At 45.7% G+C, this 27,563-nt stretch overlaps 1 protein-coding gene and 1 pseudogene across 4 annotated transcripts; both read left to right on the forward strand.

The window, feature by feature from the left end:
- Window positions 1-2,136: 2,136 nt before the first annotated feature.
- LOC115895174 lies at window positions 2,137-2,971 on the forward strand (annotated as a pseudogene). Its single transcript, XR_004055339.1, has one exon. The product of XR_004055339.1 is annotated as a 40S ribosomal protein S6 pseudogene (transcript).
- Window positions 2,972-8,004: 5,033 nt separating this feature from the next.
- TMEM170A (transmembrane protein 170A) lies at window positions 8,005-26,341 on the forward strand. Of its 3 annotated transcripts, none has more exons than XM_030924406.1 (3): window positions 8,005-8,088; window positions 21,201-21,371; window positions 25,666-26,341. In XM_030924406.1, the coding sequence occupies exons 2-3, from the start codon at window positions 21,203-21,205 to the stop codon at window positions 25,794-25,796; spliced, it is 300 nt and encodes a 99-aa protein (XP_030780266.1). In that variant the 5' UTR covers window positions 8,005-8,088; window positions 21,201-21,202; the 3' UTR covers window positions 25,797-26,341. The 3 variants fall into 3 exon arrangements, with proteins under 3 accessions (XP_030780266.1, XP_010381279.1, XP_010381278.1); XM_010382977.1 differs by having other exon boundaries at window positions 8,023-8,292; window positions 21,201-21,302; XM_010382976.2 differs by having other exon boundaries at window positions 8,024-8,292.
- Window positions 26,342-27,563: the final 1,222 nt, after the last annotated feature.

A 27,563-nucleotide genomic window follows, 5' to 3' on the forward strand; every position in this document is an offset into this window, starting at 1 on the left:
AGGTGATCCACCTGCCTTGGTCTCCCAAAGTACTAGGATTACAAGCATGAGCCACTGCACCCGGCGAAAAACAGTTTATTAACACAGGCAGCCAACATCACTCGGGATAAGCCTCAACAAAAAGTAACAAAGTGATGATTTGGAACACTGTCTTACACAGCATTTTAAAAAAAGACAGTAAATTTGTAGAGAAATGACGACCAAGGACAACAGTTTTAGGCTTCCAAAGGTAGTAAACTATGGGATGATAAATATCCGAGAGGAAGCTGATGCAGCAGGATTTGTCTGCAGCAGCCTCTGGTACCGCCTCTGGCTGGGCAGAGTTAATGGTTGTCTCCAGTGACGGAGAATTTATATTGTGCCTTTAGGCAGAAAAGGAGAGGGAAACCTGACCTTTTCCTGCACATTCTGTTTCTTAATTGCCATCAGCTGAAAATCATTTTAACGTGAAAAAGGCATAATCTGAGCTGACGCCTCTGCTTTCCTCCACCTGAAGAGAACCTGCGTGTGCTCCTTTGCTTCGGACCTCCACCTCTGCCCTGAGAAAGCCCCGGCCAGCCTGCTGGACAAGCAGGGACTATGAGAGGAAGAGTTCAGGTGTCCCAATCCAGGCCATCCTAGACCAGCCAGCCCCTCACCAGCCCCAGCTGATCAGCACCCAGCCACTTCGGCTACCTTCTACTGGCCAAAGCGAGTCCCAGGGCTCACCCAGATTCAGAGGTGGGGAAACTGAGTCCACCACTTGAGAGGAGTAGCTATAGACATTTGAGCGAGACCAGCTGAGCCCAGCACTGCCGGCCAAGTCGAAGACTTTAGGAGCAATAAAAGTGCTTATTGTGTTTGAATCATTTGAGTGTTGCGGTGGTTTGTTACAAAGCATTGCCTAACCCATACAGTCGAGAACAGAGAGCTCCTGGCACGTGCAGCTTCCAACTTTCCATGAGGGTTCAGGCTCCCGCCCTACTGGTAGGGCTGGAATTAGTCTCTCCCTTTACCTGTAGGCACTGTGATACAGCTGGAAGTGTCTGGGCCCAGCAGTCACCCACAATTAGGGGCAGGCATGCTTGCTGCTTCTGCTGTGGCTGTGGGAGGTCAGGAGAGGCAATCAAAGCACTGGATGTGCTGATGGGTGCATGGGAACAGTGTTGCCTGGAATAGGTCAGAGAACCCACCCACTATCAAGAGGCTGTTGGGGCCTCAATGGTGGGCCTTATTTTTGTTATTTTGCAATCAAGAAGATATATTATCCACATCAACACTGTGTCAACTCCTCATGGCCACCACAGACCCTGTGTCCCCCAGCTTTGCCTTTGTGGTGCCTTTGTCACCCACTCCTACAGACCGCCCCCTGCCACAACTGCCCCATCACCTCTACAGGGTTAAATCAATTGTTTTAATTTTTACCTACCTGATGGGTGAAAAATATTACTCGATGTTTCAATCTGCACTTCTTTAATTCCTGGGGCACCGGAACATTTTTTCATGCTTATTAATCAGCTGTATTCCTTTTTCGTTGTTCGAGGCCTTTGCCCACGTTTCTGTCGACTTACTGCAGGCTCTTTTGAGTGTGCTTTGTTATTTTTGTTGCAAATGGTTTCTCCTAACTTGTCATCTGTTTTTTGTTGTTGTTATTGTTGTTTTGTTTTGTTTTTTTAACTTACTTTATGGCATTTTCCCCTCAGGCTTCCTAAAAAAAGAAAAGCTTCTAGATAAAATTGATATACAACATCTACACATAAAGTGTAGTTTGATTAAACATTTGTATATACCTGTGAAATCAAATCACCACCTCATCACAGTCAAATTCCAAAAAGTTTCACCTAGTTTATCATATTGTTGGATGTGAATCCTTTCCTTATGGTCAGTGGATTTTATGTCTTGTTCAAACGACTTTGTCCTCCTACGATGATAAAAATGGTCTTCACACTTGCTTCCAGTACTTTAGTAGTCTAGTGTTTTACGCTTGGATCTAAGTTGCATGGAATATTCCTGATCAGTGCGAGTCATCAGTTCTCCCAGCGCCCTCTACTGAATTATCTCGCTCATCACACACTCAAACTACCATGTGCTGGAATCTGTCCCTCACCCAAAGGCCCTCTCCACACCAGCGGATCAGGTGAGCAGTTTCTTTTTTTTTTTTTTTCCGAGTCTGATCTTATTTATTTGTTACTCAAAAAGTTATTTCTGACTGGATTCAGACTTAGAAGTAGAAGCTCGCAGAGAGGAAAGTCTGCGTCTCTTCGCAATTTGTTCCTGGCGCTTCTCCTTAGCCTCCTTCATTCTTTTGGCCAAAAGTTTAGCATATTCTGCAGCCTCTTCCTTGTTTATCTTAGTACGCTGCTTCTTCAGAGCAATACGCCGCCATTTGTGCTGCAAGACACGTGGAGTAACAAGACGCTGAATCTTGGGTGCTTTGGTCCTAGGTTTCTTACCTTCTTTGTTTAAGGGCTTTCTCACAACATACTGGCGGACGTCATCTTCTTTAGAGAGATTGAAAAGTTTGTGGATTCTGCTAGCTCTTTTCCGTGGCGCCTCGGAGGCGTTCAGCTGCTTGAAGATGAAGCTGAACATCTCCTTCCCAGCCACTGGCTGCCAGAAACTCATTGAAGTGGACGATGAACGCAAACTTCGTACTTTTTATGAGAAGCGTATGGCCACAGAAGTTGCTGCTGACGCTCTGGGTGAAGAATGGAAGGGTTATGTGGTCCGAATCAGTGGTGGGAACGACAAACAAGGTTTCCCCATGAAGCAGGGTGTCTTGACCCATGGCCGTGTCCGCCTGCTGCTGAGTAAGGGGCATTCCTGTTACAGACCAAGGAGAACGGGAGAAAGAAAGAGAAAATCAGTTCGTGGTTGCATTGTGGATGCCAATCTGAGCGTTCTCAACTTGGTTATTGTAAAAAAAGGAGAGAAGGATATTCCTGGACTGACTGATACTACAGTGCCTTGCCGCCTGGGCCCCAAAAGAGCTAGCAGGTGAGCAGTTTCTTTAGGTCGAATGACCCCTATGCTGAGGTTCAGTAGGTTATCCCCCGTCCCTTCACAAGTTAATGGATTTAGATTTAAGCACCACCCTCCCCCAGCAGATTCTCTTACAATTCAGATATCCTCTCACAGAGCAAATCCTTATTCTGTGAGTGACTCAATTCGGACCATGTTCCTTAAGAACCAGAGCTAGGCTGGGTGCACCTGTAATCCTAGCACTTTGGGAGGCCGAGGTGGGCGGATTGCTAGAGCTCAGGAGTTCAAGACCAGCCTGGGCAACTTGGTGAAACCCGGTCTCTACTAAAAAACAAACAAACAAACAAACAAAAAACTTAGCCAAGCATGGTGGTATGTGCCTGAAATCCCAGCTACTTGGGAGGCTGAGGCATGAGAATTGCTTGAACCCAGGAGGTGGAGGTTGCAGTGAGCCGAGATCACCCCACTGCACTCCAGCCTGGGTGATAGAGCGAGACTCCGTTTCAAACAAACAAAAAACAAAAGAACCAAAGCTAAAGTCTTGATGAAATGGAAAGGATTGGTGAACTATCCATTTTTCCAAGATAGCAATTCATTCCAGCCAATCGAGCATTTTCTCCTTTGGGGGTAAGACCAGAAAACCTGGCCTGTCCTGCAAGTCTTATGTTATTCTGCTCCCAGTCCTCAAGAACTCCACTCATTCATTCAACACACATTATGGGTTGAGCACCAATCAGGCAGTGGGCTGGTGTAGGAGCTGGAGACACAGCAGGACCAAAAACAGACAAAAAGCAAAAACCCCTGCCCTAGGCTGGGTGCAGTGGTTCACACCTGTAATCTCAGCACTTAGGGAGGCCGAGGCAGGTGGATCATCTGAGGTCAGGAGTTCGAGACCAGCCTGACCTATATGGTGAAACCCAGTCTCTACTAAAAATATAAAAATTAGCTGGGCATTGTGGCAGGCACCTGTAGTCCCAGCTACTCAGGAGGCTGAGGCAGGAGAATTGTTTGAACCCAGGAGGTGGAGGTTGCATTGAGCCAAGATGGCAGCAATGGACTCCAACCTGGGCAACAGAACAAGATTCCATCTCAAAAACAAACAAACAAAACAAAACAAAACAAAAACCAGCCAGGCACAATGGCTCACACCTGTAATCCCAGCACTTTGGGAGGCTGAAGCAGGCAGATCATGAGGTCAGGCATTCGAGACCAGCCTGGCCCATATGGTGAAACCCCATCTCTACTAAAAATACAAAAATTAGCCGGACGTGGTGGTGGTGGTGCACACGTGTAATCTCAGCTACTCAGGAGGGTGAGGCAGGAGAATCACTTAAATCTGGGAGGCGGAGGTTGCAGTGTCACGCCACTACACTCCAGCCTGGACGACAGAGTGAGACTCAAACAACAACAACAACAACAACAACAACAACAACAACCCTGCCCTTCAGGAACCTGCATTCTGATGGTGGGGAGATAGCCGAAAAATAAGCTTAATAAATGGCTACATTATTTAGCATATTACAAAGTGCCAAGGATTAAAGTGGAGAAGGATCGGGGGATTAGGAATGTATGTGTGTAAGTTTGTGAATTGTAATTTTTAATGGGGTGATCAGGGTAGGTCTCAGTGAGAAAGCAACATTTGAGGGAAGTCTTACAGGAGCTGAGGGAGTATGTTAAGGGCAATCATGGGTAGCCTGTCTGGGAGAAGAAAAGAGCTAACACTAAAGTCCTAAGGGGAGGCATCTGGCTTGTTGGAAAAGCAGCAAGGGGCCAGGGGGCCTGGTGTGCTGGACCACCTCCTCAGCTTCCTTAGGGCCCAGGAAACTTACATTTTCTGAGTCCTGCAAGGCTAAATGTCTTTTTTTAACCTGTCAATTCGTAACTGAACTAAAGATAGAATTCTAAATTCAAAATAATGTTTCGTAATGTAATACATAGTTGATTATGTAACCCTAAAATAATTGGTTTCTTCCACTTCTTTTTTTTTTTTTTTTTTTTGAGATGGAGTCTCCCTCTGTTGCCCAGGCTGGAGTGCAGTGATGCAATCTCCGCTCACTGTTAGCTCCGCCTCCCGGATTCACGCCATTCTCCTGCCTCAGCCTCCCCAGTAGCTGGGAATATAGGCGCCTGCCACCACGCCCACTAATTTTTTCTTTTTTTTTTTTTGAGACAGCATCTCACTCTGTTGCCCAGGGTGCAGTGCAATGGCACGATCTCGGCTCCTGCAACCTCTGCCTCCTGGGTTCAAGCAATTCTCCTGCCTCAGCCTCCCGAGTAGCTGGGATTACAGGCGTGTGACACCAGGCCCGGCTAATTTTTGTATTTTTAGTAGAGACGGGGTTTCACCATGTTGGTCAGGCTGGTCTCGAACTCCTGACCTCATGATCCGCCCGCCTCAGCCTCCCAAAGTGCTGGGATTACAGGCTTGAGCCACCAAGCCCAGCCGGCAGAATTTCTTATTTCTATCTTTTTCTTCTTGTTCTATTTATTTTTCTTTCCCTTTCTTTCTTTATTATGATTAATTTGGTGGAGCAACACCATTTATTTCCAGGACCAGCACTGGATATAGTACAGTTAATGGAAAAAAGCTGTCAGCACTCATCACTGTCACAAAAATAATCCTACAGAATCTGAAATGCCAACAAGAAGTCCAGCTCCACTGGGAAATACCTGTAAATCACAGGTCTTTCCATTTCAACTGATATGACAAAAAGTTTCAGCTTTAATTATGTACCAAATTCCTGAGCCATCTTTAAAGTCTTGTGGGTTTTTTTGTTTGTTTGTTTTTTGAGACAGGGCCTTCTTCTGTTGCCCAGGCTGGAGTAGAGTGGAGCAATGATCACTCACTGCAGCCTTGACCTCTGGGGCTCAAGGGATCCTCCTACCTCAGCCTCTGGAGTTAGCTGGGACTATAGGTGTGTGCCACTACACCCAACTAATTTTTGAACTTTTAGTAGAGACAAAGTTTCCCTATGTTGCCCAGGCTGGTCCCAAACTCCTGGGCTCAAACAATCCTCCAGACTTGGCCTCCCAAAAGTGTTGGGTTTACAGGCATGAGCCACCTTGCTTGGCAGATTAGTGAATTGGTCACTTTTTAAAAAGATTTCAAAAGGTATGATTTATGTAGCATAAAATTCATTTATTTTAACTGTACGATTCAATGATTTTTAAAGAAGTTTTCAGGGTGGGCATGGTGGCTCACGCCTGTAGTCCCAGCACTTTGGCAAGGCTGAGGTTGATGGATCACCTAAGGTCAGGAGTTTGAGACAAACCTGACCAATATGATGAAATCCCGTCTCTGCTAAAAATACAAAAATTAGCTGGGCATGGTGGCATGCGCCTGTAATCCCAGCTACTTGGGAGGCTGAGGCAGGAGAATTGCTTGAACCTGGGAGGCAAACGTTGCAGTGAGCCAAGATTGCATCACTCCACTCCACTACATCCTGGGCAACAGAACAAGACTCCATCTCAAAAAAATATATATATATTTATCAGCCAGGTACGGTGGCTCACACCTGTAATCCCAGCACTTTGGGAAGCCGAGGCAGGCGGACTGCTTGAGGTCAGGAGCGAAACCAACCTGGATAACATGGCAAAACCCTGTCTCTAATAAAAATACAAAAATTAGCCGGGCCTGGTGGCATGCGCCTGGAATCCCAGCTACTGGGGAGGCTGAGGCAGGAGAATCGCTTGAACCTGGGAGGTGGAGGTTGCAGTGAGCTGAGATCCTGCCACTGCACTCCAGCCTGGGCAACAAAGTGAGACTCTGTCTCAAAACAAACTGATCAAACAAACAAAAACATTATTATTCGTCAGAAGCCTCTTCATCACCTGGAACCTTGTGGACATCACTTATCCTTGGTAACTTCCCTTCCAGAACACTATTGTTATTGGCTGCTATGGTCTGAATGTGTTCCCCCAAATGCATGTCCTGAAACTTCATGGGAATGCGATAGTACTGAGAGAAGGGGCCTTTAGGAGATGATTAAGTCAGAAGAGCAGAGTCCTCATTATGGGATTCGGACTCTTATAAAAGGAATTCGGAGAGTGGGCTCCCTTTGTTACCATGTGAGGATGCCTCGGTGGTGCTATCTGTGAGGAACGGGCCGTCCTCAGACACAGAACCTGCTGTGACCTTGATCTCGGACCTCCCAGCTTCCAGAACTGCGAGAACATACATTTCTGTTGTTAATAAAGTGCCCAGTCTCAGGTACTTTGTTACAGCAGTGCAAACAGACGGAACATTAGCTTATTCCTTTTTACGATTTCTCTGCCTTCATGTTAACAGGCTCTCTGAAGGGAGGTGAGACAAAAATGTGTGATCCACGAGGTCAGGAAATCGAGACCATCCTGGCTAACACGGTGAAACCCCGTCTCTACTAAAACTACAAAAAATTAGCCGGGCATGGTGGCGGGCGCCTGTAGTCCCAGCTACTCGGGAGGCTGAGGCAGGAGAATGGCCTGAACCCAGGAGGCAGAGCTTGCAGTGAGCCAAGATCGCGCCGCTGCACTTCAGCCTGGGCCACAGAGCGAGACTCTGTCTCAAAAAAAAGAAAAACAAACAAACAAAAAAAGTGTGATCCAATTTTGTTGCTCTGAACCTAATCTCTTTACATTTTATTTTATTTAAAACTTAAGTCGAGCTCTATAGAGGCCATATAGCTTCCCTCCCATACCAGTCCAACACCAGCCTTTGCATGGGCTCTTTCTACTATCAGTTTTAAATAGAGAACGTTCTTGTTCTGTTCATGAAGGTTTCATAAATGCTGGAGTTCAGTCATAACTAGAACTTTACATATCCGTTCTATCACTGTATTTTTCCAGATCCCTGGTAAATCCATACCTCGGGTCTGGTGGGGCGCATGCAATTCCCTACTTTGTCGCAGGGGGCGCTGCAGAGAAGGGCAGAGCTGGGCGCGCGGTCCCAGAGCGCGCCGTCCAGGAGGGGGCGCGTCCCTGGGGGCTGGGTCTGTGCTAGCCCTGCGCAACGTTGGGGGCGGGAACAACCCTGGCCCTGCGCTCGCGCGCTGCGGAGCCTTGTGATTGGAGGAGGCAACGGTCACTTGGCAGCGCCGTTGGGATTGGGGGAAGAGGGCCCCGGCTGGAGGTGACGCTGAGGCGGCGAGGGTGAGTGGTGGCCGGCCGCTACCGCACTTCGGGCGCTCGTCCCTCATTTCTCTGTGGTGAATGGCGACGGGATGGAGCGCGAGGGGAGCGGCGGCAGCGGCGGGTCGGCCGGGCTCCTGCAGCAGATCCTGAGCCTCAAGGTTGTGCCGCGGGTGGGCAACGGGACCCTGTGCCCCAACTCTACTTCCCTCTGCTCCTTCCCAGGTACGGCCCGCCCCGCGCCTGCGCATTGCGCGCCCCGCCGTCGCCTCGGCAGGGCTGTGGGCGCCCCGAGTCTGGGCGGGGTCCCTGGTGCGCGGCTGACCTACTGGGTGGGCGCCGTCCTCCTGGAGCTGGGTCCTACTCCTTGTCCGGAGCCCCTTTCCCCGTCACTTCCTCGCCAGTCCCTGAGGCCGGGCCCGGGAGTCCAGCTGGGCGTGAGGTGCAGGGAACGGCCGCAGGTGGGCCCGGGACTGGAGGGCGCCCGGCTGCCACCCGAGCGGTTCAGGTTCAGAGCTGCACCCCACGAGCCCGGGAGGCGGTGGTTCCTGCCCTGCCTGGGTTGCCGCACGGCGCCCGGCCTCCTTCGAGGTGCCTCGGAGCGGCCCGGCCAGGCTAAGGGGTCAGAGTTCGCGCTCCCCTTGCCTTCGCTGATCGCTGACGCCTCGGGCCAAATCTACCCCCTCCGAGACCCGCTCCGCTTTCTAGGAATCTCTTTCCCAGACCTGGTGCCACCTGGTGCCGGTTCTCCCGCTAAGCCTTCCAGATCTTTGGCACAGCTTCCTTTGAACTCTTCCTCCCCGCTGCGGCGTGAGGTGGGCCTGCTGGGAGGGTTGCTCAGATTGCTAATGCCTGGAAGAACTCTCCGTGCGCGGAAAGCTGGAGGGAGGAGAGAGGACTCACCTGGGAAGGAGGAGAAAGGTTTTGAGGGGAGGCACAGTTATTCATGTAGACCTTGAAAGGCAAGAAGACTGGGGCCCCTGGCCCTGGAAGGGGAGGTGGGGCTCCCAGCAGAGGGGACTGAGATCTTCATAAACAATGAGGGACCAGAGCAGAGGGAAGGAGGACGAGATTCCAGCCTCTAGTTCCAAACAAGGCACCTGTGATTTCTCATCCCCTGGGCAGCGACTGCCAGGCGCCGTTCAGCGCACACCTGGGACTTGCAGTGTTATCATGTGCCCAGGGATTTTCCCGGAGGGATTGTGAAGTAGCGGGTAAGGTCATCAGGCAGGTTGGGGTCAGATGCAGATGTTCAGCTTGTGGTCATGCCTGAAATGAGAATCTGGCAACTCACGTCATTTCAGAAAGTGCTGGGATCACTTTTGACAGTGATATCAAAAAACTGATGGTATTCTGGGGACGCTGTGTGAAAAATGAAATGTTCTTGGAATCTGGAGGCACTACTGGGACCAGATTAATTTTTGTTTCCTTAATTTTCCCCTTTCCTGAAAAATTTCAAGCCTGCCGAACAGTTGAGAGAACAGTACAACAAATACCCATGTACCCTTTACTTAGATTCAGTAATATTTTGATTTTTTGGGTTTCTCTTTATATATCTAATCACATGTGTTACATATAACACTTAGATGTATGTCACATGTCCCATTTCAACTCTGGAGTTATTCAATAGGAAGTTGCAGAAGTCATAACACTTACTTGATGCCTGGTAATCTTAGCATATATCTCCTAAAAACCATTTTCTTTTTTTTTTTTTTTTTTTTGAGGTGGAGTCTCGCTCTGTCGCCCGGACTGGAGTGCAGTGGCCGGATCTCAGCTCACTGCAAGCTCCGCCTCCCGGGTTTACGCCATTCTCCTGCCTCAGCCTCCCGAGTAGCTGGGACTACAGGCGCCCGCCACCTCGCCCGGCTAGTTTTTTTGTATTTTTTTTTAGTAGAGACGGGGTTTCACCGTGTTAGCCAGGATGGTCTCGATCTCCTGACCTCGTGATCCGCCCATCTCGGCCTCCCAAAGTGCTGGGATTACAGGCTTGAGCCACCGCTCCCGGCCTTAAAAACCATTTTCTATCATCCACAAAACCATATCACATACAAGAAATTGAACATGGGCCGGGCGCGGTGGCTCAAGCCTGTAATCCCAGCACTTTGGGAGGCCGAGACGGGCGGATCACGAGGTCAGGAGATCAAGACCATCCTAGCTAACACGGTGAAACCCCGTCTCTACTAAAAAAATACAAAAAACGAGCCGGGCAAGGTGGCGGGCGCCTGTAGTCCAGCTACTTGGGAGGCTGAGGCAGGAGAATGGCATGAACCTGGGAAGCGGAGCTTGCAGTGAGCTGAGATCCGGCCACTGCACTCCAGCCTGGGCGACAAAGCAAAAAAAAAAAAAAGAAATTGAACATGATAGAATGATGTTAACTAACGTATGGGCCTTGTTTAAGTTTCCCCAGTTGTCCACATAGATTTTTTTCCTTAGAAAATATATATATTCCATGATCTAAGGTTCACACATTACATTAAGTTGTCCCATCTCTTTAGTTTCATTTAGCTGAAACATCTCCTTCCTTGTTTGAATTTTTTTAAGATGAACATTTTGGAAGAGTCCATGTGAATTGTTTTATAGACTATTTTACAATCTAGGTTCATTAGATTTTCTTCATGATTAGATTTAGATTAAACATTTTGGTCAGAAAGCCACCTACCTAAGTGATGTCCACTCACCAGTACATCACATCAGGAGACATTGAATGTCAGTCCGGCGCGGTGGCTCACACCTGGAATCCCAGCACTTTGGGAGGCTGAGGCAGGTTTATTACCTGAGGTCAGGAGTTCAAGACCAGCCTTGTCTCTACTAAAAATACAAAAATTAGGCATAGTGATGTGTACCTGTAATCCCAGCTACTTGGGAGGCTGAGGCACGAGAATCTCTTGAACCTAGGAGGCAAAGGTTGCAGTGAGCCAAGATTGTGCCACTGCACTTCAGCCTGGGTGACAGAGCGAGACTTCGTCTCAACAAAAAAAGAGACATTTAATGTCAGTTTGTATCTTCATTGATAGTACTACTAAGTTTGATCATCTGGTGAAGATGGTGTCTATGAAACCTCTACTGTAAGGGTATCCGCATCCTCTCTTACTACTAAGTGCTTAACGGGAGTGGCATTCATTGTCCTGAATCTGGTGTATTGCTATTTTGGCCCCACAGAAAAGGTTACTTGCAGTTTATGCCAACTCATTATGGCAGAATCATTGTTCTGAAGTATTCTGACGTATTTATGTATATGAGGAAGCACTGAATTGATTTTTTCTTTATTACCTGTATTTGCAGTTTAGCCATTTACCTAGGGAGGATTAGGTAGACATCTAAATGACTAAATCGGCTGGTTGCGGTGGCTCACACCTGTAATCCCAGCGCTTTGGGAGGCCAAAGCAGGCAGATCATCTGAGGTCAGGAGTTCGAGACTAACCTGGCCAACATGGTGACACCCCATCTCTACTAAAAATACAAAAATTTGCGGGGCGTGGTGGTGCATACCTGTAATTCCAGCTACTCGGGAGCCTGAGGCAGGAGGAGAATAGCTTGAACCTGAGAGGGGAAGGTTACAGTGAGCAGATATCAGGCCCCCGCACTCCAGCCTGGGCTACAGAGTGAGACTCTGTTTCAAAAATAAATAATTATTAGTAAATGGCTAAACTACAAATGCAGTTAAAATTTTTTCCTTTACTGTTGTCATTTTTAACAAACCTCAAAACCAAGAAACTGAGATCTTTATCTTGTATCAGGAATGACATTCATCTTCGGAAGATACAGATTTCACTAAATCAGTGTCAAATTAGATCTTATTAAAATAATTTAAAACCCAGTAATGGTTTTGTGTTGTCCTTGCAGAAGTCAAGACTGGTCACACTTGAACCAGTGTGTTCATTCACTCAAAAAATATTTGCTCTGTGTTAATTGTGTGCCTGTTGTTTTCTAGGCACCAAGTCAAGATGCCATAGTAACAAAACAAAGCCCCTTCCCACGTGGAACTTTCATTCAAATGGGGAGAGAGAAAACAAACAAAACAGCTGGTGGTGAGGGGCCTAGGAAGGGGGCAGGACCTGTGTGGCTCAGGTGGAATGCTGTTTGCTGTAAAGTGATGGGGAGGCTCTGGGTGGTGATGATATTGGAGTCAAAATCTGAAGAAAGTGAGTAGTGAGCTAATGAGCCAACAGCTACTGGAGGAAGAGCAAGTGTTCTAGGCCAGGGAGCAGCAGATTCAGAGCTCCTGGAACAGGAGCTTGCAGAAGAAACCCTGAGGAGCCCAGGGTGCCTGGAGGGACTATGTGGGCAAGGTGGAGAGAAGGAGGGGAGGGCAGATCCTGGAGGGCTCTACTGGGGAGTTTGGAGCAGAGATGGGATGATTCTGACTTTTTTAAAAAGTGTACAATCCAGTGGGTTTTAGTATATTTACAGAGTTATACAACTATCACAATTAGTTTGAGAATATTTGCATCATCCTGAGAAGAAACCTTCTTTGTACAAAGAAGAAACTTAAGAAATAACGACTTTGCATGGAGAATAGATAGAAGGCCCTATCAGGATAGACAAGGTCTGGTCAGGCTAGGACTGAGGTGAGGCAGGCCAGGGGCACACCCAAGAACCAGGGAGGAGCAGGCAGGCAGTATCCAGAGATAGGTGGTTGACTACAGTTGGTAGTTCAGTGGGCACGTCCTCTTGTTAGGAAGGAGTGGAGGGGACAGTTGGACCTCCAGGCAGGGAGGTGGGATTTGGCAAGAGAGGAGCCTCCCAGTGCACAACGTGCAGAGCTGTAGGCTGATGGGTGATTAGTATCAAGATAGCTCAACTTTAGCTTGGAGTTGCAGGACTACATAGACTCTTTTTTTTTTTTTTTTTTTTGGAGACAGAGTTTAGCTCTGTCGCCCAGGCTGGAGTGCAACGGTGTGATCTCGGCTCACTATAATCTCTACCTTGCAGGATCAAGTGATTCTCCTGCCTCAGCCTCCCGAGTAGCTGGGATTACAGGCCAGTGCCACCACACCTGGCCAATTTTTGTACTTTTAGCAGGGACGGGGTTTCACCATGTTGGCCAGGCTGGTCTTGAACTCCTGACCTCAGGTGGTCCACCTACCTCAGCCTCCTAAAGTGCTGGGATTACAGGCGTGCGCCACCGAGCCCTGCCCAGACTGTGTAAGACTCTTAATCCCCAGGAGGACTCATGTGGTCTGCTTAGAACCCCAGAGGAACTGGCTGTGTTGACCCAGTTGTTCACTGGAACACAAGATGAGAGTGGGGCCAGCTGGAAGGAGGGCTGAGTGCTGAGCCTCACGCTGCCCACTTGGCTCAGGTTCTTTCCATTGCTGCCATTTGGGGCCAGGTTGGTCTTGAGGTCTTGGTTGGGAGTTAGGTGACTCTGCTGTAAAGGTTAGAGGCCAGGGAGCCAGCCGTTATAGACCCCTTTTGTTAATACAGAATCCACTAGAGGATTCTGCTGTTTGTTCTCTTTCACTGCAATATCTCTCTGAATATCTAAAAGATATGTCTGTCTAGGCCGGGCACAGTGACTCACGCCTGTAATCACAGCACTTTGGGAGGCCAAGGCGGGTGAATCACCTGAGGTCAGGAGTTCGAGACCGGCCTGGCCAATATGGTGAAGCCTCATCTCTACTAAAAATGCAAAAATTAGCTGGGCATGGTGGCGCGCACCTGTAGTCCCAGCTACTTGGGAGGCTGAGGCAGAATAATAGCTTGAACCCAGGAGGCAGAGGTTGCAGTGAGCTGATATCATGCCACCGCACTCCAGCCTGGACAACAGAGTGTGATGCTTCATCTCAAAAAAAAAAAAAAAAAAAAAAAAAAAAAAAAAAAAATATATATATATATATATATATATATATATATATATATATAACTGTCTAAAAATATATCCTCAAGGAAACCCTCAAATATCTTTTAGGGTAGGGATCTTAGTCTTTTTACTGATATGTCAGCATATAGAATAAGGTCAATATATATTCGACTGATCAGCGATTAACTTCTTAGTGTTTTTATGACTCTGCTATTGCTACTGTAATTAATTCCACAAGTTTAGCAGCTTAAAGCCATACAGATTTTATTGTCTTACAATTATGAAGGTCAGAAGTCCAAATTGGGTGCATGTGGGCTAAAACCAAGGTTTAGCAGGGCTGTGTTCCTTCTGGAACTTTTAGTAAGAATTTTTTTTCCTGCCTTTTCCAGCGTCTAGAGGAAAAGCATCCACCTATGTTCCCTGATGCTTGGCCTCCTCCTCTTCTTCCTAGCCAGCAGCATAACATCTTCAAATCTCTCTGACTCTCATCTCCTACCTCCCTCTTACAAAGACCCTGTGCTTACATTAGACCCTGTGCTTACATTAGACCTAACTGGAAAATCCAAGACAATCTCCTTTTGCAAGATCCTTACTTTAGTCAGCACAATGTCCTTTTACCCATGAAAGGTAATCTGTTCACAGGTTTTGGAGATGGGAATGCGAATACCTTTGGGAGCCCATTCTACCACAATGCTTAATCTCATTTTCCAATATCATATTGTATTACAGATTAGTTACCTGATTTAACTTCACCATAGGGAGATGATGTGCCTTTAGCTGCCAAAGTAAACAAACCCGAAGCAATATACTTACTTTAAAGCAGTGAACAAATGAATACTGTAAGATATGTAGACAAAGATTTCTGAGAGAGTTTTGAGCCAGTGAAATGAAAAGTACTGTATGACGATCGATAAACAGCTATTAAATAGATGGCAAATTAAGGTGCAGTAGATTAAAGGGAAATCACTTAGTTTTTTAAGAAGCCTTTTAGATCCGGGTTTGCCTTTGCTATTTAGAGTCCTGTAATAACCTCATGTGAGAGTGTTTTATAAGCATACTCCTCTGCTCATCTATAATAAAACCTTTTTTTCCTACTTGAAATGACTTTAGTGATGCTATATAAAATATATAGTGAAGGAGCTAATGGATGTGGCTCAGGGTTGTAGGGGGTGCAGTGTGCCTCTCCTTCTCAGAACTGCAGAGAGGTGTTGGCCTGCTGTGTATGCCAGGCACTGTTTACAAATTGGCCTTTAAGCTTTTTGGAAAATTGAGATGTGGGTTGGTGACTGAGCAGGCCTCCTGGGGCAGGGGCTGTGCTCCTAGGGAAGTGGGGATGGGTGACATTTTTGTCTCATCATGGGCCGCCATAACAAAGTACCACAGACTAGCTGTCTTAAATGACAAACATCGTCTCCTCAGTTCTGGAGGCTGGAAGGCTGAGATTAGGGTGCCAGGATGGTTGGGTTCTGGTGAAGACCCTCTTCTTGACTTGCCTTCTCACCATGTCTTCACATGTCAGAGAGAGACAGGTATCAAGATATTGAGAATCTCTTCCTCTCATAAGACCACAGGCCTGTTGGGTTTAACACGTGAATAGTAGGGGCACATAATTCAGCCCTTAGCAGTTGGATGGCACACCTGTGTTCCAACCTGCCTTCCTGGAAATTACCAGCTTCATATGTTTCTGGCATATTAAGGCTTTGCCTCCCAGTTCAAGGTCTCAGTGGTTCTGGGGCAGCTGGTAGGAAGCCAGGCTCCAGCAGTGCCTTGAGTTACTGCAGAAAGCAGAGCTTATCTCTAAAACTCTGGCATCTCCAGCAGAAGCCCTGGATAGCGGGGACCCAGGGCTGGTCTCAGGTCAGTAGGGGCAGACAGCAGCCAGGTGAAGATTGTTCTGAGTTCTTTGAGGCAGGTTTGCATCTCATTTGTCCACTTTGGACCAGTGAATTCCTGGTGCCATCATAGAACTTTCTGCAGACTAGGTGTTTGGGTGGTCAGAGGATCAGATTGATACGGGAGTGGCAGGTGAGGATTTGGGATAGAAGATGGTCTTTCTGCCTTGGAAGAGAGGCATGGTGCTGTGCTGGGGCTTGGGGATGAGCTGGCGGTGGGTGGCGGACAGGGGGCCTCAGCTGGGAGGCCAGGCTGCTCTAGACTGAGCCAGGGGCCAAAGTAGCTGCCCAGGCAGGAGGAATTTGTGGGTGCCACAGCTCTGGTGGGTGCACATTTGTTAGGGAGAAGCAGTATCCAGACCCAGGCACTTCCCCCTCTGGAGCTGCTGCCAGCCAGGGAGGGCAAGTCTCTTGGCAGCGGAAGGCAGGAATAGCTCCTGGCCTAATGGCAGCCAGAAAAGAAACTGCAGGAGGATATGGGTTTGTTGTGGAAGAGGTGGGGCCTGAAACCCTGAGGACCAAGAATCCTGCCCTCAATTTCTGATTGACACTCTTGACTAAAGGTGACTTTTTTCATTGGTGGAGGAAGATTCGTTCCTTAGCCTCTCGCGTCACTGGGATTACAGGCGTGCACCACCCCACCTTGCTAATTTTTATATTTTTTGGTAGAGACAGGGTTTCGCCATGTTGGCCTGGCTGATCTGGAACTCCTAACCGCAGATGAGCCGCCCGCCTCAGCCTCCCAAGTGCTGCGCTTGCAGATAAGACCCACTGTGCCTGGCCTCATTTGCTATTTTTAATAAGCATTGAGACCTAATTGGGGCATCCTTGCTGTTTTTCACTGAGAACCATTTATCCAAAACAAGACCTGAGCACTCTCGCTGGAAGTATTCAGAATATGCTCTGAATTGAAGCTTTATTAACTCAAAATGAGCAAAGAGTTTGAGCAGTCGTCTGTGAAAATGCCAAGGGAGGGTTAAGGGGATTTGGCTCCACCCCTTGTCTCCAGTAGCCCCTTAAATCCAGCTTCCCAACAAGATTAAGAAGCCTGTGTAAAGGGAATAAAAATACCTTCGTAAAACTGTGGTTTTCATTGATCTGGGGAAAAACACACACACTGACAGTGCGCTTACAGTGCTAATACAGCTTCCAGTAAAGCTTCTGGTCCTCCCCTCCTCCCCCTTTCTAATCCCTTCAAGCCGATTGATGCCCCTAGCTGGTCTCTTTTAAATTGTTCATCCCAATAGGCTCATTCTTCCTGAGCAGTTCTTGTGAAAACAAAAGCTTCGTTTTTTCTTATCTTTTTTTTTTTTTTTTTTTTTTTTTTAAGTCTAGCTCTCTTTCCCTGGCTTATGGCGACCTCTGCCTCCAGGGTTCAAGCGATTCTCATGCTTCAGCCTCCTGAGTAGCTGGGATTACAGGCATTCGCCACCACGCCCAGCTAATTTTTTTGTATTTTTAAGAGAGACGGTGTTTCACCATGTTGGCCAGGCTGGTCTCAAACTCCTGGCTTCAAGTGCTGGGATTATAGGCATGAGCCACTGCGCCTGGCCTATCTAATAAATATTTATTAAATAAACATGCTCAGTACATAGAAGCATTTCCACATGCATGTTTTTTTTGTGTGTTTATTTTCTCAAAAACAGGATCTTATTCTACATACAGCTGGCTTTTGTAACTTCACAATGTGGCTTGGGCGTCTTGCCCCTTCAGTATATATACATCTGTTACATATTTTAATGGAACTGTGTAGTGTTCTATTACGTGGGTGCACAGAATGTGTTTTCCAAATCCTACAGTGATAGCCATGCAGGTGACTTCTAGTTTTTGCTATTATAGACAATGCTGTTGGGACCTTTTTGTTACCTCTGTCCTTGCCTACCTATGCTTTTCTGTAAGGTATATCCCTGGAAGTAAAATTGTTGCAGCAAGGGCCATGCACATTTGACTTCCAAATTACCCTGCAAAAAGGTGGTTTTCCAGTTTGTATTCCAACTAGGAGTATCAGGTGGGACTTGTGGAATAATGCTGTGACAACCCTTTACTGCTTAAAACCTACATTGGCACTTCAGATCTTTTGTTAAGTCCTTAGTCTGGTGTCAAATTCCCCAAAGGGTGTCCCTCATCTGTCTTTATAGCTTTAACTGTCATTGCTCTTTTTTTTTTTGAGATGGAGTGTCATTCTCTGTCACCCAGGATGGAGTGCAGTGGTATAATCTCGGCTCACTGCAACTTCTGCCTCCTGGGTTGAAGCAATTCTTCTGCCTCAGCCTTCCAAGTAGCTGGGACTACAGGCGCCCACCACCATGACCGGCTAAGTTTTTGTGGGTTTTTTTGTATTTTTAGTAGAGACAGGGTTTCACTATGTTGGCCAGGCTGGTCTCGAACTCCTGACCTCGTGATTCACCCATCTCCGCCTCCCAAAGTGGTGGGATTACAGGCATGAGCTACCACGCACAGCCATCATTGCTCTTATAAAGCCTCTGTGCTTTGGTAAAGCCCGTGGTTTTTAATCAGAGTAGTTTTGCCCCCCTGGGGACATTTGACAATGTCTGGAAATATTTTGGTTGACACGACTGGGAAGAGAGTGCTGCTGGCCAGAGGTGCCTCTCCATATCCTACAGTGCACAGTGCAGCCCCCATAATGAAAAGTTACCTGGTGCAAATGTCAATAGGGCAGAGGGCGGTGGTCAAGAAACCCTGCTGAGCTAAGCTCTTCACTGATCTCAAAAATCACTTGCTACTTGTCTACCTCTAGCCAAGGATGGACAGTTTTATCTAACGTGTCACCGCCAATCCCTCCCTATGGGTAGCTAGAGAGCTACCTTGAGGATTCTAAGGCGTTGCCTTGGGGTTCATTGAGGGGAAATGCTACACGGACCATTTAACAAATTGTAAAGTCACATTCCAGCAGGACGCTTTTGTTTTCTTTGTATTTTCCAGGGTGCCTCATGCATAGTTTTTCATACATAGTTGATGATTATATGTATCTTAATGTTGCCTGAATTACAGACACCTTAAGAGTAATTAGAGTTTTGTAGGAACCAGCTCTCCTAACCTGTACTGTTGTTTTCCTGCCGTTTGTCTTCAAGCCAAACATTTATATTTTCTGGTATTTATTTCATATCCTAAAGAGCTTTGAAATCCTAATAGGAGGTGATGGCTTGATGTTTACTGCATTGTCTTTAAAATGATTGTGGAATGAATATAATTGTATAGCTATTTTAGAAGACTGAGTGATCAAAAGGTCAGGAAAGATCAGCAGGCATTGATTGCATAGTACCCTACCAATTGGTACTTGGGCTTGTGCCTCTTATGAGGGAATTATTTTTGTTTGGGTTTTTTGTTTGTGCCTCTTATGAGGGAATTATTTTTGTTTGGGTTTTTTGTTTTTTGGGGGGTTTTTTGAGACCATCTCACCCTGTTGCCCAGGCAGGAGTGCAGTAGCATGATCTCAGCTCACTGCAGCCTCTGCCCCCCCAGGCTCAAGCAATCTTCCCACCTCAGCGTCTCGAGTAGCTGGGACTACAGGTATGCAGTGCCAGGCTAATTTTTGTATCTTTTGTAGAGACAGGGTTTCCCTGTATTGCCCAAGCTAGTCTCAAACTCCTGGGCTCAAGCGACCTGCCACCTTGGCCACCCAAAGTGTTGGGATTACAGTTGTGAGCCACCGTGCCCAGCCATGGTCGGGGGGACATTATTTAGGTCAATTTTGAAATCTAGGTGAACCTTTTTTTTTCAGTTTGAGGGTACAGGAATTGGTCAGCTTTTTCTGTGAAGGGCCAGATAGTAAATATTTTAGGCTTTAGGGGTCATGTGGTCTGTGTCACTGTTATCAGCTTTGGACTTGAAGCTGGAAAGCAGCCATAAACAATACTTAAATGAAAGGGCATGGGTTGAATAAGTATGTGTGTACAAAAGTAAATGCTTTCAGATAAGTGTGTGTGTATAAAAGTATTAATGAATGGGTTCAGATAAGTCTGTGTAAAAAACAGGTGGTAGGTCTGTGGGCAGTAGTTTGTTGAACCCTCTAAAACCATCAATATTTGAATATTTGACTGATGAACCCTACTTTGTAAGTAAATGATGTTGAAGGCCGGGGACGGTGGCCTCACACCTGTAATCCCTGCCCTTTGGGAGGCCAAGGTGGGTGGATCGTTTGAGCCAAGGCGTTGAAGACCAGTCTGGGCAACCCGGTGAGACCCCATCTCTAAAGAAAATACAGGCTGGGCGCGGTGGCTCAAGCCTGTAATCCCAGCACTTTGGGAGGCCGAGACGGGCGGATCAGGAGGTCAGGAGATCGAGACCATCTTGGCTAACACGGTGAAACCCCATCTCTACTAAAAAATACAAAAAACTAGCTGGGCGAGGTGGCGGGTGCCTGTAGTCCCAGCTACTCGGAGGCTGAGGCAGGAGAATGGCATAAACCCGGGAGGCGGAGCTTGCAGTGAGCTGAGAACCGGCCACTGCACTCCAGCCCAGGCGACAGAGCGAGACTCCGTCTCAAAAAAAAAAAAAAAAAGAAAATACAGGCCAGGCGCAGTGGCTAATGCCTGTAATCCCAGCACTTTGGGAGGCCAAGGTGGGCGGATCAACTGAGGTCGGGAGTTTGAGACCAGCCTGGCCAAGATGGTGAAACCCCATCTCTACTGAAAATGCAAAAATTAGCCAGGGGTGGTGGCATGCGCCTGTAATCCCAGCTACTTGGGAGGCTGAGGCTGGAGAATCACTTGAACTGGGGAGGCAGAGGTTGCGGTGAGTTGAGATTGTGCCACTGCACTCCATCCTGGGCAACAGAGTAGTGAGACCTTGTCTCATAAAAAAGGAAAATACAAAAAAAAGAAAAAAAATTTAGCCAGGTGTGGTAGCGCACGCCTGTAGTTCCAGCTACTCCGAAGGCTAAGGTGGGAGAACACCCAGACCTAGGAGGTCAAGGCTGCAGTGAGCCATGATGGTGCCACTGTACTGCGGTCTGGATGACAGAGTGAGACCCTGTTTTTAAAAAATTTCTCCAGGCCGGGCGCGGTGGCTCGTGCCTGTAATCCTAGCACTTTGGGAGGCTGAGGTGGGCAGATCATGAGGTCAGGAGATCGAGACCATCTTGGCCAACACGGTGAAATCCCATCTCTACTAAAAATACAAAAAATTAGCCGGGCGTGGTGGCGGGCGCCTGTAGTCCCAGCTACTCAGGAGGCTGATGCGGGAGAATGGCGTGAACCCAGGAGGCGGAGCTTGCAGTGAGCCGAGACCACGTCACTGCACTCCAGCCTGGGCGACAGAGCAAGACTTTGACTCAAAAAAAAAAAAAAATTTTTTTTTTTTCGGAAAGAAAAAAGAAATGGTGTTGAAAATGAAATCATGAGTATGATGAGTACCCTCTGCAATGATTGTCCTGGGAAAGGCAGTGATTCACAACCTTTCTTTGTCTTCCCTCGTAGAGATGTGGTATGGTGTGTTCCTGTGGGCACTGGTGTCTTCTCTGTTCTTTCATGTCCCTGCTGGATTACTGGCCCTCTTCACCCTCAGATATCACAAATATGGTAGGTTCATGTCTGTAAGCATCCTGTTGATGGGCATCGTGGGACCAATTACTGCTGGAATCTTGACAAGTATGTTAGACATTAAAATACCAGTGAAAAATGTTTAATATGACTAGTCAATTTCAGGACCTATTTTAGAAACATATCTGAGTAGGATGAAGGAAAGAGTGACGTTTAACCACAAGTCATTTTTTTGTTTTGTTTTGTTTTAAGATAGGTCTCCCTATGTCAGCAAGGCCGGAGTGCAGTGGTCACAATCTTGGCTCACCGCAGCCTTGACCTCTTGGGCTCAAGTAATCCTCCTACATCAGCCTCCCAAGAAGCTTGGACTACAGGGGTGTGCCACCATGCCTGGCTAATTTTTTTGTATTTTTTTAGAGACAGGGTTTCGTCATGTTGCCCAGGTCTTGAACTCCTAAGCTCAAGCGATCTGCCTACCTCAGCCTGCCAAAAGGCTGTGATTACAGGCATGAGCCTCTGTGCCTGGCCCAGTTTTTTTTTTTTTTTTTTTTTCCCCACCCCCAAGGCCCTATTACTTGGCTAACCTCTTTGACTTATTGAGTCAGATTTCATCTCAGTGGCTTCAGGGAAGTCATGTTAAACTTTGTGAGATATATCTTGTGAGAGAGGCCACCAGCAAGAGGAAAATTTATCTTTTCGGAAGCTACTTCTCCTTTCTGATCAGCTATCTCTTGAGCATTGGCCCTGCAATATAGTTGGTGAATTACTTCCACTCATGTGGATGTGGTTGCTGTAAAGATAGAAGACAAATTCTGATGACAAGAATTCTTTGCTAGGTGTAGTAGCTCATGACTGTGATCCCAGCACTTTGGGAGGCAGAGGTGGGAGGGTTGCTGAAGCCCAGGAAATTGAGACTAGCCTGAACAACATAGCAAGACCCCATCTCTACAAATAAGAATAAAAAATGTAGCTGAGTGTAATAGTGTGTGCCTGTGGTTCCAGCTACGTGGGAGGCTGACGTGGGAGGATTGCTGGAGCCAGGAGGTCCAGGCTGGGCTGCCGTGAGTCGTGATCACACCACAGCAGATCAGCCTGGGCCACAGAGCAAGACCCGAGGGGGAAAAAAAAGAATTCTTGTTTAGAAAAGTACCCGGTTAGTGCTCTGGTTATTTTTTTCCCCTTAGGACTTTCTGAATAAGAATTGGAGTAACATGATGTTATGAATTATTTTCAGGCCTGTTTTTGGGGCATTTGTTTTGCTACGGCTTTTGCTTATGGGATAAGACACAGTTACAGAAATGAGAACAACAAGTTTAAATTATTTTAAAGCTCATGCATAAATATAAATGTGTATTTTATATAAACTAAAAGTTCTAAGTAATTAAAATGTAAAATCCTCCATTTTCCCATCCCTAAATAATAGCCACAGTTTACATCTTGGTGTGTATTTCTTTTTTTAGGTATACATGTAAATATAAATATGTTCTTATAATATAGAAATGTAATATTCCTACTGATTTGTAACTTTTTTTCACTGTGAATTGAAACCTTAGCGTCAAGCAGAAATGATTTGCCTTCTGTGTCTTTGACTGGAGGTTTTTTTTTTTTTTTTTTTTTTTGAGAGAAAGTGGCCTAGTTTCTCTGTGTTCTAACTGTATCACCTACCGCTTCTTTGGAGACCTTATGTCCCAGGATGACTGGCTCCTAGGGCCTGTCTTTGTTTATTTCTTAGTAAAATAGGGATGAAACTACCCACCTCATACCCTTGCATGATTGAGCCAATGTGTATATGATGTACTTAAACATAATCCCTGACACATAGTAATTGTCGAATACATATTGTATTCATTTCTGTCTTTAAGGCTCTATGAGTAATCTGTTCCCTTTCCATTTGCTGCTCCCTTGGATATACTTTTTCCTTTCTTCACTTCATTATCGCAGTCCCACTTTAGGGCCCAGTTCAAGTTCCTTAAGCTTCTTTCTACCCAATCCACTCTTTCTGTGTTCCTAAATTTTGGAGGGGCCCAATGAAACATGTCTTTCAGATGTTAGTAACAAAATGTATGCATTGCCAGTGGAGGTGGGCATTTTAAATCACTAAATGTTCAAGGCAGCCAACCTTTGGTTAATACTGTTCTTTCTTCTTATTAAAATATGTTAATATACCTTCATATCACATTTATGAAATGTGCCAGGCATGGTGGTTTATGCGTGTAATCCCAGCACTTTGGGAGGCCAGCTTGTGAGGATCGCTTAAGTCCAAGAGTTCAAAACTAGCCTGGGCAACATAGTGAGACCCTGTCTCTACGAAAAATAAATAAATAAAATAGCCAGGCATGGTGGCATGTGCCTCTAGTCCCAGCTGCTCAGGAGGATCACTTGAACCCTGGTGATTGAGGCTGCAGGGAGCTGTGATCATGGCACCGCATTCCAGCCTGAGCAAAAGAGTGAAACACTGTCTCAAAAAAAAAAAAAAAATTGTAAACGTGATTGAGACACTGTATGTTATTTTGCATTATTGCAAATCTGTTTCTGTCTTGTGTTCCCAGCTAGATTCCAAGTACCTAGAGAATAGGGATCATACCTTATAAAACACGGAAGTGTTCTGCAGAAGAAAATTTGAGTGAATGAACACGCTATGACCAAGGAGAATTTTATTTGGTGCATTTTGTGGAGGAAGGTCATATAGGAAATCTGGATCTATTCTTTTCTTTTTAAAATTTTTATTTATGTATTTTTATTTGAGAACAGGGTCTTGCTCTGTCACCTGGGCTGGAGTGCAGTGGCACAGTCACAGCTCACTGCAGCCTTGACCTCCCAAGCTCAAGTGATGCTCCTACCTCAGCCACCCAAGTAACTAGGATTACAGGCACGTGCCACCACACCCAGCTAATTTTTCTATTTTTTGTAAAGACAAGGTTTTGTCATGTTGCCCAGACTGGTCTCAGACTCCTGGGCTTAAGTGATCCTCCTGCCTCGGCCTTCCAAAATGCTGGGATTGTAGGCTTGAGCCACTGTACCTGGCCAGATCTTTTTTTTTTTGCGACAGGATCTGGCTCTGTTGCCCAGGCTTGAGTGCAGTGTCGCAATCTCGGCTCACAGCGACCTCAGCCTCCTGGGTTCAAGCAACTCTCCTGTCTCAGCCTCCCGAGTAGTAGGGATTACAGGCGCATGCCACCACACTTGGCTAATTTTTTGTATTTTTAGTAGAGATGGGGTTTCACCATGTTGCCCAGGCTGGTCTCAAACTCCTTAGCTCAGATGATCCAACCACCTCGGCCTCCCAAAGTGCTGGGATCACAGGCGTGAGCTACCACGCCCAGCTGGATCTGTTCTTTTCAAACAAATGAAACGTTAACTTTCTTGGTACAATGCTGAACTCCTATAGTAACTTAGATGGGTATCTGCATAGATACAGGGGTTTTTGTTTTGTTTTCTCAATTTGCGGGAAGTTATAGTGACTAACATAATAAAAACAATCAATGACTTGGGAAACAGGAAGGAATCCCTGAATCTCTCCTCTCATGCCCTGTGAATTAATAACAATATGACTTAGAGGTCCTCCTGTCTTCCCTTCTCACCCCTCTACTCCCTCCTGCATCCATTTCTTGAAGGGAACTATGAGTATGACAGAAGGTGGCCTGAAACGTTTCTTGCTTAGTCTAACTCAAAAGACTATTTTTCATTTGTTACCAAAAATGTAGTAGGTCCCTGTTAAAGGCTAGGCATGGGGTAACTGGTAGGGGAATACACAGATATTTTTGAGTTCATAATCCGGTCATGTGGGAATTGCTATCTTTGTGATTTTGATTATTTCTTCTAGATTATTTTATTCAATAAATCTAGGAGACTCTTGGTTTTAAGGAGTCAGCATCTAAAAGTGATCTGCAAGCCATGTAATGAATACTCAAAGCCTAGAGTAGTCCACAGAAAGAACAGGGAAAACCTAACATTTCTATAAGATGTAGATTTCAATATAAAAATCTGGAACAGGCCGGGTGCAGTGGCTCACGCCTGTAATCCCAGCACTTTGGGAGGCCGATGTGGGCGGATCACGAGGTCAAGAGATCAAGACCATCCTGGCCAACATGGTAAAACCCCGTCTCTGCTAAAAATACAAGAATTAGCTGGGCGTGGTGGTGCATGCCTGTAGTCCCAGCTACTTGGGAGGCTAAGGCAGGAGAATCACTTGAACACAGCAGGCAGAGGTTGTGGTGAGCTGAGTTCGCACCACTGCACTCCAGCCTGGCGACAGAGTGAGACTCCGTCTCAAAAAAAAAAAAAAAAAAAAAAAAAAAATCTGGAACATTCTACTTACAGTAGTATTTTAAATGTTGTATTTTCATGAGTTTGTTCATCTTGGCTTTTTGTTTTTGTTTAACATTCTTGCGTTTTAAATCAGGTGCAGCTATTGCTGGAGTTTACCGAGCAGCAGGGAAGGAAATGATACCATTTGAAGCCCTCACTCTGGGCACTGGACAGACGTTTTGCGTCGTGGTGGTCTCCTTTTTACGGATTTTAGCTACCCTATAGCATATATCCTTGTGCTGAGATGTTGAACCTAAACTTTATGGAATCCTCCAGAAGAATACATTATGGAGTGTAGTGTTTTCTTAGTTCTTCAAAGGGAAGCAACTTGGATGAACAGGAACGTGAAGGACAACATCTCAGCCTTTTCTTCATTTTGAAGCTCCTAGAATTGAAGACTTATGTGGACTCCTATCGTTCTCAACCAAAACAAGCCTTTTGGCTTTCTTTTTTGTAGATATTTAATTTAAGCAGTTTTCACATGTACCTTTACCCAAGCCAAGTCAACAGTGTCTCTGGGGTGGCATCCTTTGCACTGAAATTTACAGTATTCTGTGAGATGTCGCATATTTTGAAGAAACTATGGAAGATACTGGTTTATTTCAAATAAGCAGAGTATGTTGTATTAAAATCTTACCTAATCTTGATTAAAATTTGGCAAACTCTTTTCTTTACTAAATCTTAGTGACAGTAAATGCCAAATAGGTTTTGGTTAAGTATAGTTTTAAAAACAAATTTGGTGAAATAAAACAGGAAAAAAATTTTAAGTATAACTCAAGTAGAGGCTTTGGTTATACTGTTTAAAGAAAAAGTAGATAACAATGAATAATGTGACATTTTCTGGACAACTGTCTTGACCTCTGATTAAGATATTTTAAGAGATGTGAATTTGTTACTCTATGTTTTATCAAAATAAGCTAGCTAATTTAGACATTTTAGAAGATTTTCTATACTGCATTTCCTTATCACTTCTCTTAATTTTATTCCATTTAATTGGAAACATTCATACCCTATTAAATGGCTTAAGTTGGAAATTTTGAGCCAGATTGGTTTGGACATTGAGGCACAAATAAGATACTTGAAGCATTCTATCACAGTTTTTCTTAGTGACTTTGGTATACTACTGACCCTTGAGAAACTATAAAAGTGCATCTGAAACTAGAGTTAGTGGTTATTGATTTTTTAGCTTAATGTGTTTACCTGGTGGTGACTCTTCAGCCCACTTTTACAGTATTGGGTATCAACTCCCAGAAAGTGCCTAAAATTTAATGTTCAGATATGCACCCCTCTCCCCTTTACATTTTTATTCAAAAGAATTTATACCTTTAAAGAGATTTAAATATCGAGTTTTTTAAAACTTAATTTTAGCTATTTAAATTTTTATTCTACTGCCTAACTTTCTTTTTCATTAAAAGGCCTGAAAACTGTGACTTTTTGAAAGGGAAAGGATCACAGAAATTTAGTATCTAATGTGATCCTTACCACCTAAACTGTTTTGTATGGAGTACAATCAGTGTGGTGGTAGTGGTGGTGGTTATCTGTCTTCAAAATAGTTTCTGGTAATTAAATCTTACTTTTTTTTTTTTTTTTTTTTGAGACGGAGTCTGACTCTATCGCTCAGGCTGGAGTGCAGTGACGCAATCTCAGCTCACTCCAACCGCTGCCACCCGGGTTCAGGTGATTCTGCTACCTCAGTCTCCTGAGTAGCTAGGATTACAGGCACCTGCCACCACGCCCGGCTAATTTTTTGTATTTTTAGTAGAGATGGGTTTCACCATCTTGGCCAGGCTGGTCTTGAATTCCTGACCTCGTGATCCACCCGCCTTGTCCTCCCAAAGTGCTGGGATTACAGGTGTGAGCCACCGTACCTGGCCATAAATCTGACATCTTTAAAGGAAAATTTTCATTGTGAGATTAAGGCTTAACAGCCCATGAGGTCATATGCACATGAACTAGACTACATGGAACTTTCTACTCCATTTAAAGCAGTAT

Source organism: Rhinopithecus roxellana, chromosome 20, assembly GCF_007565055.1.
Source record: "Rhinopithecus roxellana isolate Shanxi Qingling chromosome 20, ASM756505v1, whole genome shotgun sequence".
Taxonomy (NCBI): domain Eukaryota; kingdom Metazoa; phylum Chordata; class Mammalia; order Primates; family Cercopithecidae; genus Rhinopithecus; species Rhinopithecus roxellana.